General features: G+C 36.7%; 1 protein-coding gene across 11 annotated transcripts in view; it reads right to left on the bottom strand.

Moving 5' to 3' along the window:
• Positions 1–1044: 1044 nt before the first annotated feature.
• Positions 1045–18268, bottom strand: part of RBM39 (RNA binding motif protein 39) — a 33005-nt gene continuing 15781 nt past the window's right edge. For 9 of the 11 annotated variants that reach the window (XM_059133357.1, XM_059133351.1, XM_059133355.1 and 6 more), the window contains 9 exons: positions 17663–17800; positions 15279–15344; positions 12948–13152; positions 12258–12335; positions 8123–8173; positions 5996–6077; positions 3550–3655; positions 2966–3044; positions 1045–2876 (listed from right to left, as the gene is read on the bottom strand). In XM_059133357.1, the coding sequence (XP_058989340.1) occupies positions 2776–2876; positions 2966–3044; positions 3550–3655; positions 5996–6077; positions 8123–8173; positions 12258–12335; positions 12948–13152; positions 15279–15344; positions 17663–17800 (906 nt within the window). In that variant the 3' untranslated portion in view covers positions 1045–2775. The remainder of the gene's footprint in view (positions 2877–2965; positions 3045–3549; positions 3656–5995; positions 6078–8122; positions 8174–12257; positions 12336–12947; positions 13153–15278; positions 15345–17662; positions 17801–18268) is intronic. The other 2 variants (XM_059133352.1, XM_059133358.1) reach the window with 1 other exon arrangement.

Genomic DNA, 18268 nt, shown 5'->3' with positions numbered 1-18268 from the left:
CCGAGCAGAGAGCCCAAGGACCCTGAGATCATGACCTGAGCCGAAGGCAGCGGCTTAACCCACTGAGCCACCCAGGCGCCCCGAAGGCAGAGGCTTTAACCCACTAAGCCATCCAGGTGCCCCTGTTCTCACCATTTTAAAGGTGAAAAACTAAGTCTAGATTTCTTCAAGATTGCACTGCACAAGGTAGTGTTAACCCAAGTCTAATTTCCAAAGTTATGCTTCAAAAATTATCCTTCAGATTTTGTGCAGACTTCAGAATAAAAATCATCCACTGGAAATCAAATTCAACAAACTGACACAATGTAACTTAATGTCATAAACCTCCCAATTTTCTAACCAACTATACAGGAGTAGGTCTATTTTATAAAATGACCCCCTTCTATATACACACACTTCAGTTAATTGGGCTCATAAAATCGGTTCTTTGTAATAAGGCCAAGCACCTCTCCCCTACTCCAGCCACACAGCCCTTGACAGACTTTGCTTTGAACTGAATTGCCCCTCAAGGAAAATGGTAACATAATGATGGACATAAGAAACTACAGTGCAGGGGAGCCTGGGTGGCTCAGTGGGTTAAAGCCTCTGCCTTCAGCTTGGGTTATGATCCCAGGGTCCCGGGATATAGCCCCACTATCCCCAAAACAGGCTCCTGCTCAGCAGGAAGCCGGCTTCACCCTCTCCCACTGCTTTTGTTCCCTCTCTGTGTGTCTGTCAAATTCTTTAAAAAAACAAAACAAAAATACACTGGCATTATTTGGGGGGTCCTAAGGACACTACCAAAATAGCTACAGCAGCTAGCTTTTCCAGCGTGGGATGCTGTCTCAGGAATGGATTACTTCTAACATTCACTTCGAATTCACATAAAATTACTTTGTCACACTACTCAGATTACTTGTACCACATTTGCTTTAGTATCATTTACAACCCAAATTTCATTCTGTGGCAGTAGGGAAATGTTTTAACACCACCTCTTTTTAACATGAGATTATAATTAAGTTTGCTGCCCCAGCTCCCCAGGAAGTAATGACAGAACAAAGCAGATAGAATATCAATCAAGAATAAAAAATTTAATTATGAAGATACTTTGGGAAAGAAAAAACTGTTAAAGTAGTAAGTCTGCCCCCCAAAACACTGCTGCCTATTGTTGAAAAATAAACTTGCATCTTGAAAATTTTCTTTAGGTTCAGTAACTGAAGCAATTATGTAATTTTCAGTATCCATCAGAAAGGATTGGTTGGTATAAAATCGTGATGCCTCCAGATTCAACTGATTATTTTCACAAATGAATAAACCTATAAAATTTGTGCCTTACCACTAATAAATCAAGAGTAGAAAGCAGCAGGTGAGGAAATCAATACTGGAAGTTAATCATTCCATCAGGAGCAACATGGCCTATTCAAAGGTTCAAGGTAGATAGATACAAAACCTCGAAGCAGAGTTCAGAATATAAATGGCTTGTTGCCTAATACACTTAAAGCTCAATTCCTTAATAAAATAACATGCAGCTCAATCAGTTTGGGAAAATCAGTTAAATGTTTCAACTTTTAACCATTTTGGTATTTAAATAGTGAAACATTTTTTCAGAGATGACCTAACATAGTAGAGACTTAAGAATACCCAGGTTTAAGGGCTAAATAAATTTCATTTTCTTGTTGGAAAATCCCTAAGGTTTTGATTCATTACCCTAAATAGTAAAATGCTAAAATATGGTGAAATGGAGAAATGTACAAAACAACTTTTTTGTTGTTTGGGCAACAATCTTCCCAAACTCTCTGCACACTATGCAATTTCCCCAAGAAGGAAGTCTTGAATAACTACTAAAAGTCAAAGAAACTAATATTCTACTTTCAAGTTTCTATGACTTCAAAACATTTCAAAAATGAAGATTTCTTGTGGCCTTTTTAAGAGAATTTTATTTGAGTGGTTCTTACAAAGGTTGTTGCAATATGAAAGTCATTTGTTTGATAGAAATATCAAGCTGTCTTGTCAAACACACTAAGTAACCCAAAAATATATTTCAGAGCTCACAGAGCTTAAAAAGAGCAAAGATTATATGCAACCAGACAAAACCTATTTCTGCATTTCCTATTTCTTGCTCAGACTGCTCTGCTTACCAGACTGTCACTAAACATCTTGAGGAAATGCAGGGATCATTTTGTTTGGAATCTTAGACACATCAGAACACATAATATTTACAAAGAAACTTTTACAGATACATTAATTGAAAAGATAGCATCCAGAAATGTAATCTTGAAAACTCCTTTTCTTGCCAATTGATCACGATGCAAGATGAGATGTTAATCAAACAGCCCTTTAGCTGTCTTGAATTTCCATACACTAAATGTGTACTCCAGAAACCTCTGCTAAACCATTAGCCAAGTATCAACATTAGTGAAACGTGTAATGTAACTGCTGTGTAAAAAGTTAGGCTTCTGAAACATTAAAAACATAATTACATCCCTGTCTGCCTTTTTACATTAAGCACATCTGTTTCCCCCCCTAGAGCTATTCCTATAGATCCTTAATGTAAATTTCTACATGTACATTTAAAAGGCAGAACAAGAGAACAGCTTTGTATACAGTGGGATTTGCTAGTTAGGGATAATGAGCACACTGCATTCCTGTTAACATTTTTATTTTTTCAAGGTAACAGGAATTGTATACAAATGACAGTAGACCCTTGCCTCTTTATTTTTATCTAAATAAAAGATAACTCAAGATGAATTCTCAAGAAAGAAAAAAAGCTATGTACATAAGGGACTATATCTTCCTTCATCGTCTACTTGGAACCAGTAGTTGTGTTGCTGTCATAGAATCAGGGAAGAGGTTGTGATAAGTTGGAAGAGGTACATATGCTGCTGTTATCATTTTACCTGTTGAAAGAAGCAGATACGAGGGTTTAGCATTTTCACTTAAATTACATCCTTCATAATAATCACGCAGAAAAACAGATGAAACTCACCAGCAAACCACCTGCCATGCAATGCATTGACAGCAGCAATGGCTGCAGCAATTGATGGGCACTTCACATACACGTTGCCCTGAAATATAAAAAGATAAGGGATGTATACAATTTTTCCAAATTTCCTGTAAATAAAAAAACACCTCAGAGCTCTATAATCAAATACTTTTGCATTAGCTAGTATGGACACCTAGAAATTTAATGAAATTAATTTACCCTCCCTGAACTTGTTGTGTTCTTTTTTTCTATGACTTGAAAGCAGCTAAAGAATGAAGATGCCAGAATTTCATGGCAAACTTTCAACACTACCAACAACATTGCCACACTATGGTCTGATCTAATCTTATTATTAGAGGAGTGTCCTTATGTTGGGGAATATATATTTAGTCACTATGTTAAAATTTATCAGAATTAAAAACAAAAACAAAAACTTCCTGGGACAGCGGTGGTATGTCCCAAGTACATGTATGAAGGCTAAGTCATAAAAGAGTAAAACATCCTATCTTTATTAATATCGACCACCTGAGATGAGGTGCATAAAGGGCAGATTAAACTTTTCTGGCTTTAGAGGGGGAAAAAAATACCTGAGCTGAATTTTTGTCAACATAAATATGAATAACTCCTCCATGTTTATTACATTCTTCAATCACATCATCCTTAATCTCTGTATCCCATCCAACTTCTTCTTCTCTGTTAAGAGACAAGTATTAAGGTCTATTAGACACCATTCAAACTTTTAAAAGTTACATATTCATCTGTGTAAAAATAAGTCAAGTATGAATTCACTTAACTAATTTAAAAATTGATGTTAGGAGTGTAGTGCATTGGAGAAAATAATCAGGATTTAAGGCACTGTTTAGAACAAAGTTTAATGAATTTTTTAAAAAGACTTTGAGAGAGCTGGTGCCCAGGTGTGCACACAAGCATGGGGAGGGTCAGAGGGAGACAGAGAAGCAGACTTCCCACTTATCCCAGGAGTCCAACATACCAGGCTTGATCCCAGGAACCTGAGACCATGACCTTAGCCAAGTCAGATAATTACCAACTGAAACACCCAAACATCCTAGATTATGAATTTCTTAACTCTAAATTAACATTTAAAGTAGTTATGGACATACAGCAAATAATATGTATGTACACCAACAGTTTAACATTAGCCAGACAAAGCTTTAAAAAAAAAAAAAAGATTTTGATATTATCTGGACACCTGGGAGGCTTTATCAGTTAAGTGTCTGCCTTCAGCTCAAGTCACCATCCCAGGGTCCTAGGATCGAGTTCAACATCAGGCTGGCTCCTTGCTCAGTTGAGGAGACTGCTTCCTTCTTTGTTTTTGTTTTTTTTTTTTTTTTTTTAAGATTTTATTTGAGAGAGACTGAAAGTGAGAGAGATTACAGAGGGGAAGGGAGAAGCAGACTCACTGCTAAGTGGAGTCTGCTTCTTGCCTGCCACTCCCCCTGCTTGTGCTCACACTCTCACACTCCCTCTCTGACAATAAATAAAATCTTTTTAAAAAAAAAAAGAATCTGGTATTACCAAAAGAAAACAAGAATCCAAAGCTTGCTCTCTATGGTAAACCATGACTATAAACAATGCGAAGAGCATGTGACAAACTACTGTATGTAAAACAATGTTTCATAACATGTAATGGTTCATTTATCAAATCAACTGAAGAGGTTATCTTAATTTACCTCAGAATGTATTACAAATACGATTCATTAAACAAAACAGAAGAGTATGGACTGATAAATAAATGGCATTCTAATCACTGTGCCTAAGCATTAGGGAAAAAATTTCTAAGTCCTGGACTGCATTAATCTAGGAATATTTTCCAAAGGTCCTCTTCTGCTATATAAAATTAAAATAATATGAAAATCTCCAAGCCAAGAACTGCTAGCAGAATAAAGTGGCAATAGAAATAAACACAAATACAAATGAACAAACGAAACAAGCAAAAGCACACCCATAGAGAACAAAACGGTAACTGCCGGAGGGGAGGACGTTGTAGGGATGGGTAAAATAGGTGAAGCGGAATGGGACATACAAGCTTTCAGTTATGAACACAGTACTTCCACAATGATGAAGAGTACAGGATAGGGAATATCAATACAGTATCAATGATACTGTAACAGCCGTCTATGGTGACAAATGGTAAGCTACAGTGAGCATAGCATAAGGTGTAGTGTTTAACAACTATTATGAGCCTGACACTAATGCAAAACATTGTATGTAAAATTACAAGTGATAAACACTGATAGAAAACTTCTGAGAAAAATACTTAGATATAACTGGTAAACAACATCTGTATACCTTTTACATCGATTCCAATCTTACAAACACACCCAAATTTAGCAAGAAGGTTATTAAAATACCCTAAGAAAGGATGAAAACTGTTGCTTACTATTTGAAATGTAAAATACATTGAAGCCTCTGGAATGTTAACTTAGAAAAGCTGAATATTAATACTTTCACAGTACAAGATGGCTTTCAACTGCGTAAGTCCACCTATACAGTACTATAAATGTAGTTACTCTTTAAGGTTTTCTATTCTTTTTTTTTTTTTTAAGATTTTCTATTCTTTAGCTTAATGTAAGAATGCAGTACAGAAGATATTTAACATAGAAGATATATGTTTATCAACTGTTTATGTTACTATAAGGATTTCAGTCAACAGTAGGCTGCCAGCAGTTAAGTTTTAGAGGAAGTAAAAATTTACACAGATTTTTTGACTGTGCAAGCAGGGATCTGCACCTGTAATCCTCACACTGTTCAAGTGTCAATGGTACATATACCCCCTTTTCTTTTTCTTTTTAAGTTTTTATTTATTTATCAGATAGAGATCATAAGAAGGCAAAGAGGCAAGCAGAGAGAGAGGGGGAAGCAGGCTCCCTGCTGAGCAGAGAGCCCGATGCAGGGCTCAATCTCCGGACGCTGGGATCATGATCTGAGCCAAAGGCAGAAGATTTAACCCAATGAGCCACCCAGGCACCTCTATATACCCCATTTTCAACTTGACCAAAGTATATTACTTACGTTTGAGGGTTAAACATGTTAGAAAGTTGGAAACACTGTGTTGCAAGAGGCTGAACAGAGGCAGCTGCAGCTAAAGCTGAAGCTAAAAAAATAGAAAAAAAAAAAAAAAAAAAAAGAGAGAGAGAGAGAGAAATTAGCTTCATGGAAAATGCATCAGAATAGCCCTGATGAATGTAACAAAACCAAAAACCCCTCTAAATCCCAACTGGGAAACTAGGATAGTCAAGTCACTTCCCTAATTTGCTTAATAATGCTATCAAAGTATCTAATGGCACCCAACTGGAGTTGCCAGAAAACTGAAACAACTGAACATTTGAAATAGCCAATCTTCAGTTGGAAATTTTATTTTTAAAAGGAAAATTAACCTTTAGGTGTAATCTAAACTCTTTCAATTAGACAAATTTAAAAATCAATCCAGAAAGGCAAAGGATAAAATAGAAGATTGATTTTATAGAACTGCTTGAGTTTATACCCTAAGAAGCAGGGAACGATGAAAATACCGTCTTCTGTTTTTGCCCATGAATATAGTTACATATTTTCTTTTAAATAAACATTATAAAAGGACTGTTTAACAGAGAAGATGCAGAAAACCATCCATTTAAAATTTAAATCCAGGAATATAAACCCTATTTCAAAATCAAATGAGTATTTTTTAAATGACTAGGTCACAGCACAAGAAACACTAAAAATACCATATATGTTATTATACTACTAAGACACTAATATCCAGGAGCAACATTTAAAACCCATACTGGTTTTAGGTTTGAAATGAGAGCACTGTCCAAAACAGTTCCCCCATTGCTTTTGTATGGGATTCACAAAACATTACCAGTAGCTGTTACAGAACTCACCGTAATCAATATATTTGACCAAATTTCATTCCAATATATAACAACAAACAAAGCTAAGGATAAAACAGTGCATTAGAAATTATGGTAATTAAAATTAACAATCACCTGAGGAAATATCAGATATTATTCCACTGAATAAAAATTAGGGCCATGCATGAAATGCATCATAAAAAATGATTACTTGTTATAATTACAAAAGTGCTTTTTGCCCCTTTATTACTTTATTACTTCAATAAACAAGTTTATTCTTGCATGAAGCTTTGCATGAAAATATAAATGCTTAATAAAGCTAACATGTCCTATTCCATTCAGAAAGGGTGAAGATGTAACCATGCTTATGTTATAATGAATATAAAAATGAGACCCATCGTGTACTTTATCATAAACAAATGGAAATATTCTTGAAAATAAACACTAGCTTATTATAAAACTGAGAACTACTTTATTTTTTTTTCATTTTCTTAAATGAATTAGGACATAAATTTAGAAAATATGTGATAGGAACATTCCAGCTCCACCTAGATGAATGCAGAACACAATGAATTCAGCACAGAAATATAGCGAATAGAAAAATCCACTACTTAAACTTTTTAAAATCTGTTGCAAAAAGAATTGAGTGTTAACTGTCTCACTTACTGGAAAAAAATTAAAATACACATTTAATTCCTATCACGGAATATGGTAGACATTATCATATAGAATCATTCTCCTAAACAACTTTTAAGTACAACCTATGAAAGATGGGATACTGAATTAGCTCAACAGCAAAATACTATAAACAAATGGCAGAGATTTGGCAATCAAAAACAAGATAAAATAGCCTACTTTAGAAATAATTATTTCAATCTTTGAAATATGCATGCAATTTAGTTCTGGCTAACTGCCTCATTGCTTGGTACTGTTAATACAAATCACTGAAGTTAGAGTCCTTAACCTTACGTTAATTAAGTTCAGACTCCTGAAAGATTTATGTGCTGAAACAACAAATTCCATTTTCTGACTTCTACACAAAACAATCAGAACACAAAGATAAACATACAAAACTAAAGATAATGCCAAACTAAGCAACAAATGCACATGCACAGACATTTTAATTTTGTTCCTCGGAACTGTTATGGTTTGGATTAAGCCAACTGAAATGTACATTAATTGATGGCTTAATGTATATACACCATATGTCATTCTTTAAAAAAATCCAAAATGTAACAAGTGATATAATAACTATGTCTTGCTACAATGACATCTATTTCAAAGACAAATAAAAAGCTCAACTCACCTTCAGTCTGTTGAGAAAGTCTTGTTTGCAAATCTATAACAAAAGAGAATTCTACAGCTCAGTGCAGGAACAATGAAGAGCCTCAACTAACAGGGTAAATGTCAGGAAAGCATTAATAAAAGAGGACTACATAGCAGGGTTTATCAAAATAAACTTCTAGTAAAACCTGGCAGCCAAACCTCCTTCCCCATTCCTCATTAACAAGGCTTTGGGGCCTTTGTGTCTTTCCTCCTATCCTAGAAAACTTCTTATGCCTCTGTCCTCCTACTCCTAGTACTCTACCACATCTCCTATGTATTCCACATACTACTCTTCACATGGGAATAATGGGAAATGGGGAAAGGGAAGCACACCGGTCAGAAAATCCATGAAAACCCTGATCTTGAGAATTCAATTCCAAGTACTTGGGATATTCAACTCTAGCGAGAAGATGACAGTTTAATCAGATCTGGTTTCCTGGCATAGTATGGAAATTTAATGAAGCAGAAATAAATTTTAACCAAGATTACTATAATCTATGAAATACAAGAAGAATTCAATCATCTAGTCACTATCAAAAATAAGAATAAGGGGGGGGGACACCTGGGTGGCTCAGTTGGTTAAGCGGCTGCCTTCGGCTCAGGTCATGATCCCAGCGTCCTGGGATCGAGTCCCACATCGGGCTCCTTGCTCGGCAGGGAGCCTGCTTCTCCCTCTGACTCTTCCTTCCACTCTGTCTGCCTGTGCTCGCTCTCATTCACTCTCTCTCTGACAAATAAATAAATAAAATCTTTTAAAAAAATAAATAAATAAATAAGAATAAGGGGGATGTTTACCAGTGTATTTCCCCATATAATCATTAAATTCTCCAGGGGAAGTGAAGTTAACAGAAAGCTGCTTAGCACTGAAAACAGCAGCAAATGTTAAAAAAAAAAAGTCACTGTGCTATCTTGAAGTTAAAAACTATGAAAATACATAACATAAAAATTATTTAGATCCAGTAACTAATTTTTATTAACATGTGATTTAACTGTAACACGTTATCATCATCATCTAGGTGTCTTCCTGAGTACAGAAAAAAAAATTTTAAATGGGCAAAAATGACACCTGCTTGCTCAGTAGACAGTGCAACTCCAACTCAGGGATATGAGTTCTATCCCCTCAATGGACGCAGACATTGCTTAAAAATAGAATCTCAAAAGGTGGGGCAATAACGGAAAGGAATCGGCACCCCAAGTTATGCTGAGATAAAATATACTTGGGTCCTAGGGGCTCAAAACTGGTATCTGAGGGAGTTCAAGAAATGTAACTGGTATATACTGAAGGAACGTGAAGATATGACTGTCAAACTTTATAACACAATTTGTCTTTTCTTTCCATATAATAGGGAAAAAAATCTACCATAAGGGATGCCTGGCTGCCTCAGTCGGAAGAGCACAGGACTCTTGATCTCAGGGTTTTGAGTTCAAGCCCCACAGTGGGATGTAGAATTTACTTGAATAAATGAAAACTTTAAAAAAAAAAAAAAAACACCCCACACTATTTTAAGGGTATGTAAATCCCTATCAAGATTTCAAAATTGATTTTAAAGGTCATTTGTAACAAGTTAGGAAACAAAGTAAAGGATTCATAAAGATAAGGACTCTACTTTAGGAACAACTTCTTAAATTTCTAAAATAAAGTGGATAGAGTAAAGACTCACCCTTGGTTTTAAAAAAACAGCTTTAAAGAACTTAGGAGAAAGGGCTTTGGACACACTGAAAAGCAATTTATAGCATTTCAACAAGAGGTAAGATTTTAAATGATGACTATCAGGAGAAAGATACCAAAGTTAATGTAAATATTTACCTAAAACTTGAGAGATTATTAATTCAGTAGCGATAACAATCCATGGGAATCGTAAGAAGAAAGAATCAAACTTTATAATCATCTCAATAAACACTAGTAAGGGTGAATATAACAAATACAGATAACTGGCTACTCAGCCAATCCACATGCACCTTTACAGAATTCTAGTTGATCACAATCAGCCCACCTTAACTACGAACTGCACAGTAAATGTGCCCAAGAAGGTGTAGCCATACATTATGCATTGAGAAATAATGGCTAAGGATAGTTATAATGTCTAATTTTCAAAAATCTTCAATTAGGTGAAGATACTGTTTATGAAGAACATCAAATCAACATATTTGATACCGCACCCAGGATATAACATAAGATTGTTGAGAAACAAACCCTATGTTACTACACCAAATCCCCAAAGACAGCAGACAAATATTCACTACCCTCTAGTGAAATAACTAGAATATGATAAACAGTCAGCATTTTCTAAAATTATTAAAGGAATGATCTGAACAATGGGAAGCAATATAAGGTTAGTTTTCAGATTAAACAGCAAGTCTATTTATTGACGTAAAGACTTTATTATAGACAGAGAAAGCAAAGGAGAGAACACAAGCATGGGGCAGCTGGAGAGGCAGAAGCAGGCTCCCTGCTGAGCAGGATGTCCATTATGGGGCTCCATCCCTGGACGCCCAGATTAGGACCTGAGCCAAAGACAGATGCTTAACGAGTAAGCCACCCAGATACCCCTGAATAGCAAGTTTAAAAGCATAGACTGAGTTACATTTCTGGAAGGGATGGGTTCCTTAATGTCCTTGATTAAACCAAGTGACATTCTTTGGCTATTTGGTGACTCAAGCAATTAAATGTCTAATACTTGTTTATAGAGTCAAAACAATTCAGTGATAATTGGGGGAGTTTTCCAGCGACTCAAAACACAGAAGTCCATTAATGGTTATGATTTTTCCCCATAAAGACAAGCAAGTATGGTTTTATCAAAAAAAAGATTCACTTATTTGAGAGAAAGAGAGGGAGAGACAGTGTAAGTGCTACCAGCAGAGGGAGAAGGGGAAAGCATCTCAAGCAGACTCCATTGCCCTATGCAAATCTATGATGTGGGCATGATGTCATGACCCTGAGATCATGACCTGACTGAAATCAAGAGACCAATGCTTAACCCACTAGCCACCCAGGCACCCTGGTTCTGTCAAAAGTTTTATAAATACCTATCAGATTTCAAAATAAATAATAGAATCTGACAGGAGAAACACAAAAACAGAAAAGGCAGATTTTCTCAAGTTACAAACGTGGGGACATCCACTAAAAGGGAAACAATGAAAAGGCCCTTCTCTCTTAATAACAAAATAAAAAGCAGAAAGATTCTCTCCTTTAATTAATAAGCTTTTGATTTAAATGGAAATCATTAATCAATCATAAATGATTCTGTCCTTTAATTAATAAGCTTTTGATTTAAATGGAAATTATAAATCACTCAACTACATAAAGAGGTCCATGAATCAATCATGGACATTTATGTATATTCAGATGCAGTACTGTGGTCTTAAACTTACAAACTGTCATTTACAGAGTCTCACTTTGTAGATAGTATTCATAATACAAAGTGCCATACTTTCATGGGATATAGATTTTCTGTTTTCCAAGGTCCAAAATACAAATGGTTCTTCTTACATGTTCTAAAAGCAAGTTCTTCAATATTTCAAAATTAAATGCTACCCTGGCTGACAGGTTTTGATTAGCATCAAGGTTTATAAAAGGAAATTTGAGGAACTTAAGCCAAACGAAAACAGTGTTTATCATAAACCAAAGCCCCTGTTACACAACTACAATAGACCATTGCTTCTCTATTTTCCGGCCCTATTCATGAGTTCCCATTCCCCTAACTGAAAATCTCAAAATACCATGTACTGTTTAGATGAAAGCACTCTTGGTATTGTAATTATTTTACATAAAGCTTGATTTAAAGGTCCCTAATAGTTTTCTCAACTCAAACATTACAAAGAAACATTTCTTGAAAACAATATACATTTTAGTATTTAAGGAAAGTTATGGATTTACAAAGGTCTAACAGGTAATTCCAACTAAAAATGGTATGTAGGGTTCAAGAAAATGCCCTGATAGCCTATTATTATTAGTGAATAATTCTATTCTGTATTTCCATTTCCTTTAAATTTACAGGCTAAAAAGTACTTGATGAATTGAATTCTCAGTAAGTCCTTTTAAATGCAAAAATTTGGCAAATTTTCGAATTAGGTGAAAAACAACGATTTCAAATTAGAAAAGATTCAATTCCTACCTGCCACAGCACCAAATGCCAAAGAGCCACTCATTTGTAGAGCCTGCTGTGCTGCTGGTGGAATCTGCAAACCTGTACCTGTGTAAAAGAAAACAGATCTTACAGTCCTTACTATGTTAAGAGTAGAAAACCCCAATTTTCTGGGTGCTTACTACTACCAAAGTTACTTCACTATAAGTATTTACAAGCAAGACTTACAATCTGGGCAACTGAGGATATAATTATCATTAAGAAAGCAAAAGGAATCCTGTAATGTATGCTATGGCACTTAAAAGGCACCACCACAAAGTAGATTCCATTAGAACTTTTTAAAGTAGCCTCATCTATGAAATTGCATTTACCACCCAAGAATAATAAGGTCAGGGGCGCCTGGGTGGCTCAGTGGTTTAAAGCCTCTGCCTTCGGCTCAGATCATGATCCCAGGGTCCTGGGATCGAGCCCGGCGCCTGGCTCTCTGCTCAGCAGGGAGCCTGCTTCCTCCTCTCTCTCTCTCTGCCTGCCTCTCTGCATACTTGTAATCTGTCTCTCTGTCAAATAAATAAATAAATAAATAAAATCTTAAAAAATAATAATAATAATAATAATAAGGTCAACCACAAAGTAAAAAAAAATATTTTCTGAGTCTGTGTCGGTTACCTTACTCATTACCATATCCACAATAAATCATTCACAACACATGTGAAAACTTACCTTCTGCAAGTCTTGCCATTAATTGGAGACGACCAGTTGTTCCCAAGTCAATTCCAGTCCTTTCCAGTTCATCACTGTCCAAGAATGAGCTAGCACTGGAAGCATCAGTACGTTCAGTAACATGACCAACTTTCATTGGTCTTCCTGCTAACTCAAATCCATTAAGCTGTTCCAAAGCCTTCTTGGCACATTCTGAATCAGAAAACTGTAATTGAGGTAAAGGTGAAGTCCAGTATGTGAGTTCATGTATACACCTAAGGTAAGCTTACTTATTAAGTCTAGTCTATTCAATAATTATACAAGTGGATGGATGGGAAAGTAGAATTTCTAGCTTTAAGTAATATAACCAGATCACAAACTCATTCAAATTCGTTTTGTTAATATGATGGTTTAAACAGCAAGGTATTACGAAATGACACCAAAATTCAGAAATAAGAAATCTTAGTAAGAGAGCATATGAATAAAGTAATTTTCCCCAAATCAAAACTCTTTTTAATGTGCTCAGATAAACTTAAATGGTGCTTTATTTCCTATCATAAAAAAAGAGCTATTGGTGTGCTTGGGTGGTTCAGTTAATTAAGTACACTGCCTTCAGCCTCAGGTCATGATCCCAGAGTCCTAGGATCGAGTCCCACAACAGACTCCATGCTCAGGGGGGAGCCTGCCTCTCCCTCTACTGGCTGCTTCCTTTGCTTCTGCTGTCAAATAACTAAACAAAATCTTTAAACAGAAAAATTAAAAGTTCACTCAGCTGTTATTAATACAAAATTGTGGGTCATTTTATTGCCAATAAAATCATAAAAATATTTTCTTTAAATCATGGAAATTCTTGATGCCCAGGATGCAAACACAAACTTAGTTGCACATTAATTCTCATTTTTAACGGGACACACACACACACACACACACAACACAATGATGACAACAACCTCCCAGCAATCCCACAGCTTAGTATCTCATCATTATGACTCAAAACATTTTCTACGGAGAAAAAAAAATTAGACACTTAACAAAACATTTATGAACACACAGCAGAACCATGTAAATTAAAATAATCTAAGCTTTGTACATAGATAACTAAATCATAGCAAACAGTTCACACATAGTTGGTATTAAAGAGATTTGTTTTTTCTTATTAACATATAATGAACTATTAGCCCCAGAGGTACAGGTCTGTGAATCCCCAGGTTTACACACTTCACAGCACTCACCACAGCACATACCCTCCCCAAAGTCCAAAACCCAACCACCCTCTCCCTACCCGCCTCTCCCCAACAACCCTCAGTTTGTTTTGTGAGATTAAGAGTCTCTTATGGGTTGTCTCCCTCCCTATCCCACCTTGTATCATTTATTAAAGATATTTTTAATAGGGGCAGGTCATGATCCTGGACTCTTGGGAATGAATGAGTCCCAAATTGAGCTCCCTGCTTAATAAGGGAGTCGCCTTTTCCCTCCCCCTTCCCCCTGCTCCTCTTCTCTCTCAAAAAAGATTTTTTTTTTTAAAAAGTTACTAGCAGGGGCGCCTGGGTGGCTCAGTGGTTTAAAGCCTCTGCTTTCGGCTCAGGTCATGGTCTCAGGGTCCTGGGATTGAGCCCCACATCGGGCTCTCTGCTCAGCAGGGAGCCTGCTTCCTCCTCTCTCTCTGCCTGCCTGTCTATTTATGATCTCTCTGTCAAATAAATAAATAAAATCTTTAAAAATAAAATAAAACCCATTTATGAAAAAAAAAGAGTACCAAGACACTCGCATTCAACTGCCAGAAACATCACAAAAACTATTACAGACCAAAAAAACCTCATAATGGGGTCATAAATTTCAATCTTGTGGATACTAGCTATAAATTAACTATATTCACGGTAAGAGAAAACTGGCTAAGCAAGCACCAACATTTGATATAAATGCCTACTGAAGACAAACTATTTTTTTTTTTTTTTTTTATAATGAAAGGTACTAGCTTGCATGACATGAAGCTTTATCTTCAAGATTTTATTTATTTATTTGTCAGAGAGAGAGGAGCGAGAGTGAGCGCAGGCAGACAGAGTAGCAGGCAGAGGCAGAGGGAGAAGCAGGCTCCCTGCCAAGCAAGGAGCCCGATGTGGGACTCGATCCCAGGACGCCGGGATCATGACCTGGGCCGAAGGCAGCTGCTTAACCAACTGAGCCACCCAGGCGTCCCTGAAGACAAACTATTTTAAACCATTTGAAAAAAGAACCAAGCACCTTTACCCACTATCAATAACTAAAGTATTACTATAGTACTTTGGTCTAAAACCTTAAGTCATTCAATCAATCAAAATTTATATCATAATGTTAACAATAGTAACTGCTTACCGTAATAAATCCATATCCCTTAGATCGACCTGTTTCACTATCCATCATGAGCTGGATACTTTCAATCTAAAAAATAAAAATAATTATTATGTAACTGCAAAGGAGGAAGCAAAAGCATTTTATTCCTTGACACATGATTTAAAGTCTCCCCACCTAAAAACAAAAACAATTCATCTCAACCCATCTCCAAAAGTACTTCTGAAAGCCTAGATGCTTCTCAAACAAGAAGTTATGCACTGTAGAATAAAAAGTACAATTTTCTGCCTCAAAAACAAACCACTAGGGGCGCCTGGTGGCTCAGTGGGTTAAAGCCTCTGCCTTCAGCTGAGGACGGAGCCCCACATGGGGCTCTCTGCGCTCAGCAGGGAACCCACTTCCTCCTCTCTCTCTTCTCTGCCTACCTTTCTGCCTACTTGTGATACCTATCTGTTAAATCAAAAATAAAAAATAAAAAGAAAACAAAACAAAACAAAACAAAAAACCCCACAACACTAAAAACCAGAGATCCTTTGTAAACTACAATCAGGTGCTAGAAATTAACAATTTGTTTTCTTTCCATTATGCTAAAAACACAAAATTCCCAATTATATCAGACATGACAAATTGTCCAAGATGCTGGAATAACTAAAAACAAGGGCACCTGGCTGGCTCAGTCAATAGCCCATGCAATTCGTGGTCTCATGGTTTTGAGTTCAAGTCAAATAGTGGGTGTAAACATTATTTAAAAATCTTGGGACACATGGGTGACTCAATCTGTTAAGCATCTGCCTTTGGCTCAGGTCATGATCCCACCCCGGAGTCCTGGGATGGAGTCCCACAGACTCCTTGCTCAGGGGGAGCATGTTTCTCCCTCAGACTGTATTCCCCCAGCTTCTGTGCATGCGTACTCTCTGACAAATAAAAAATTCAAGAGAGACAAAATAAAAATCTTACAAACAGGGACACCTGGGTGGCAGTTACGTGCCTGACTCCTGGTTTCAGCTCAGCTCATGATTTCATGATTTAGAGATCAAGCCCTCCATCATACTCCACACTCAATCTGCTTGAAACTATCTCCTCTGTCCCCAACCCTGCTTCTCCCAAATAAATCAATCTTCTAAAAAATCTTAAGAATAAAATCAACCCTGAATGCAGATGATCACTGCACAACTCTGGATAGCCATTTAAAAGGCAATGAATTGTTCACTTGAAGCAGGTGAAGTTCATGGTTTGTGTACTATACCCCAGTATTTCAATACAGCTGTTCATACACAGAGAGCATAAAAAATTAAAATACAGCATGGATGTACTCTATTTCTTCACGTCCGGTAATTTCAGGAATGCACTAACTTTGTAGTCACTGACCAAAAAAAAAAAAGATTTGTATGCGAAGTGTGTGCTCATTTCTAATTTAATTTAATAAAAAGTCCACAGTCAACACCCAACTTTTATCATTATGCACTCTTTAAACAGTTTAACAAAGGGGCTGAATGGAAATAGTGAAAAAGTATATCCAAGGGAAATGAAAATTAGTAGTGGATGCAGTATTAACAGTTACCAACATTTTTATCCACAGCCACATAATGAATATTTTAAACTACAGTACAACCCACTATTATTAACATTTATTCTAAAATAAAATGTCATGATAAAATGAGGACCAAGTGAACACGTAGTCTAACTACTTAACTGAGTAGATAGAGAAAAGGTTCTGTACATATACCTTAATGTTCGGAAAGGCCAAAAACAAGCATCCAAAGAACATCAACAGGGGGTGCCTAGCTTGCTCAGTCAGAACATCATGCAACTCTTGACCTTGGGGCCATAAGTTTGGGCACCCACAATGGTGAGATAGATTACACTTAAAAGGTTAAAGCCTCTGCCTTCAGCTCAGGTTGTGATCCCAAGGTCCTGGGATCGAGCTCCACATCGGGCTCTCTGCTCAGCAGGGAGCCTGCTTCCCTTCCTCTCTCTGCCTGCCTCTCTGCCTACTTGAGATCTCTGTCAAATAAATAAATAAATAAATCTTTAAAAATAAATAAATAAATAGATAGATAACCCCCCTTCCCCCAAAGACCCAACTAAGGAAAACAAAATCTCTCGTTCCAAATGTACCGGAAACTCTCATCATTCATATTGACTTGGAAAAAAGTGATTGCTTCTAATACTATATGCGTTTCACTGCAGCATTATGAATGACAACACTAAGATTCTTATCTTCAAATGTTATCCTTCTTTCAGAGATACTACCTTAATCTAAGATGCCACAAAACCCTCTCAGAACCACTCTTTCCCATCTTACTATTAAACCTCATTGAAACATGACAAAGTAGAAACACAGAATTATTATGCAGTTATATTGTAAGAAGAACCTATCAAGGATCATTGAAAATAATGGGACTTACCCTTCCAAAAGGCTCAAAGATTCCCCGAAGCATATCTTCAGTTATGTTAAAGTGTAACGAGCCCACATAAAGCCTCATAGGTCCAGCACTTCCCTTCTGTAGATTGTTCGCCATTGCTGCAGCTCTGTTTTTTTCTGCCTGCAAGTTGTAAGAAAAAATGCACATCACAGAACACTAATTCAAATCATTTTTTTAGAGATTTTATTTATTTATCTGACAGAAAAAGAGGGAATACAAGCAGGGAAAGGGAGAAGGAGAAGCAGGCTTCCCACTGAGCCGGGAGCCCGATGAGGGGCTTAATCCCAGGATGCTGGGATAATGACCTGAGCGGAAGGCAGATGCTTAACAACTGAACCACCCAGGCACCCCTCAAATCTTTTTTTTTTTAAGATTTTATTTATTTTTTTGACAGAGAGAGATCACAAGTAGACAGAGAAGCAGGCAGAGGGTGAGGGGGAAGCAGGCCCCCTGCTGAGCAGAGAGCAGGATTTGGGGCTCAATCCCAGGACCCTGGGAGCATGACCTAAGCTGAAAGCAGAGGCTTAACCCACTGAGCCACCCAGGCACCCCCCCACTTTTTTTTTTTTTTTTTGAAGATTTTGATTA

Source organism: Mustela lutreola, chromosome 9 (assembly GCF_030435805.1).
Source record: "Mustela lutreola isolate mMusLut2 chromosome 9, mMusLut2.pri, whole genome shotgun sequence".
NCBI lineage: Eukaryota > Metazoa > Chordata > Mammalia > Carnivora > Mustelidae > Mustela > Mustela lutreola.
The sequence above is the reverse complement of the archived record's forward strand: the minus strand, read 5'-3'. Positions and strand labels throughout refer to the sequence as shown.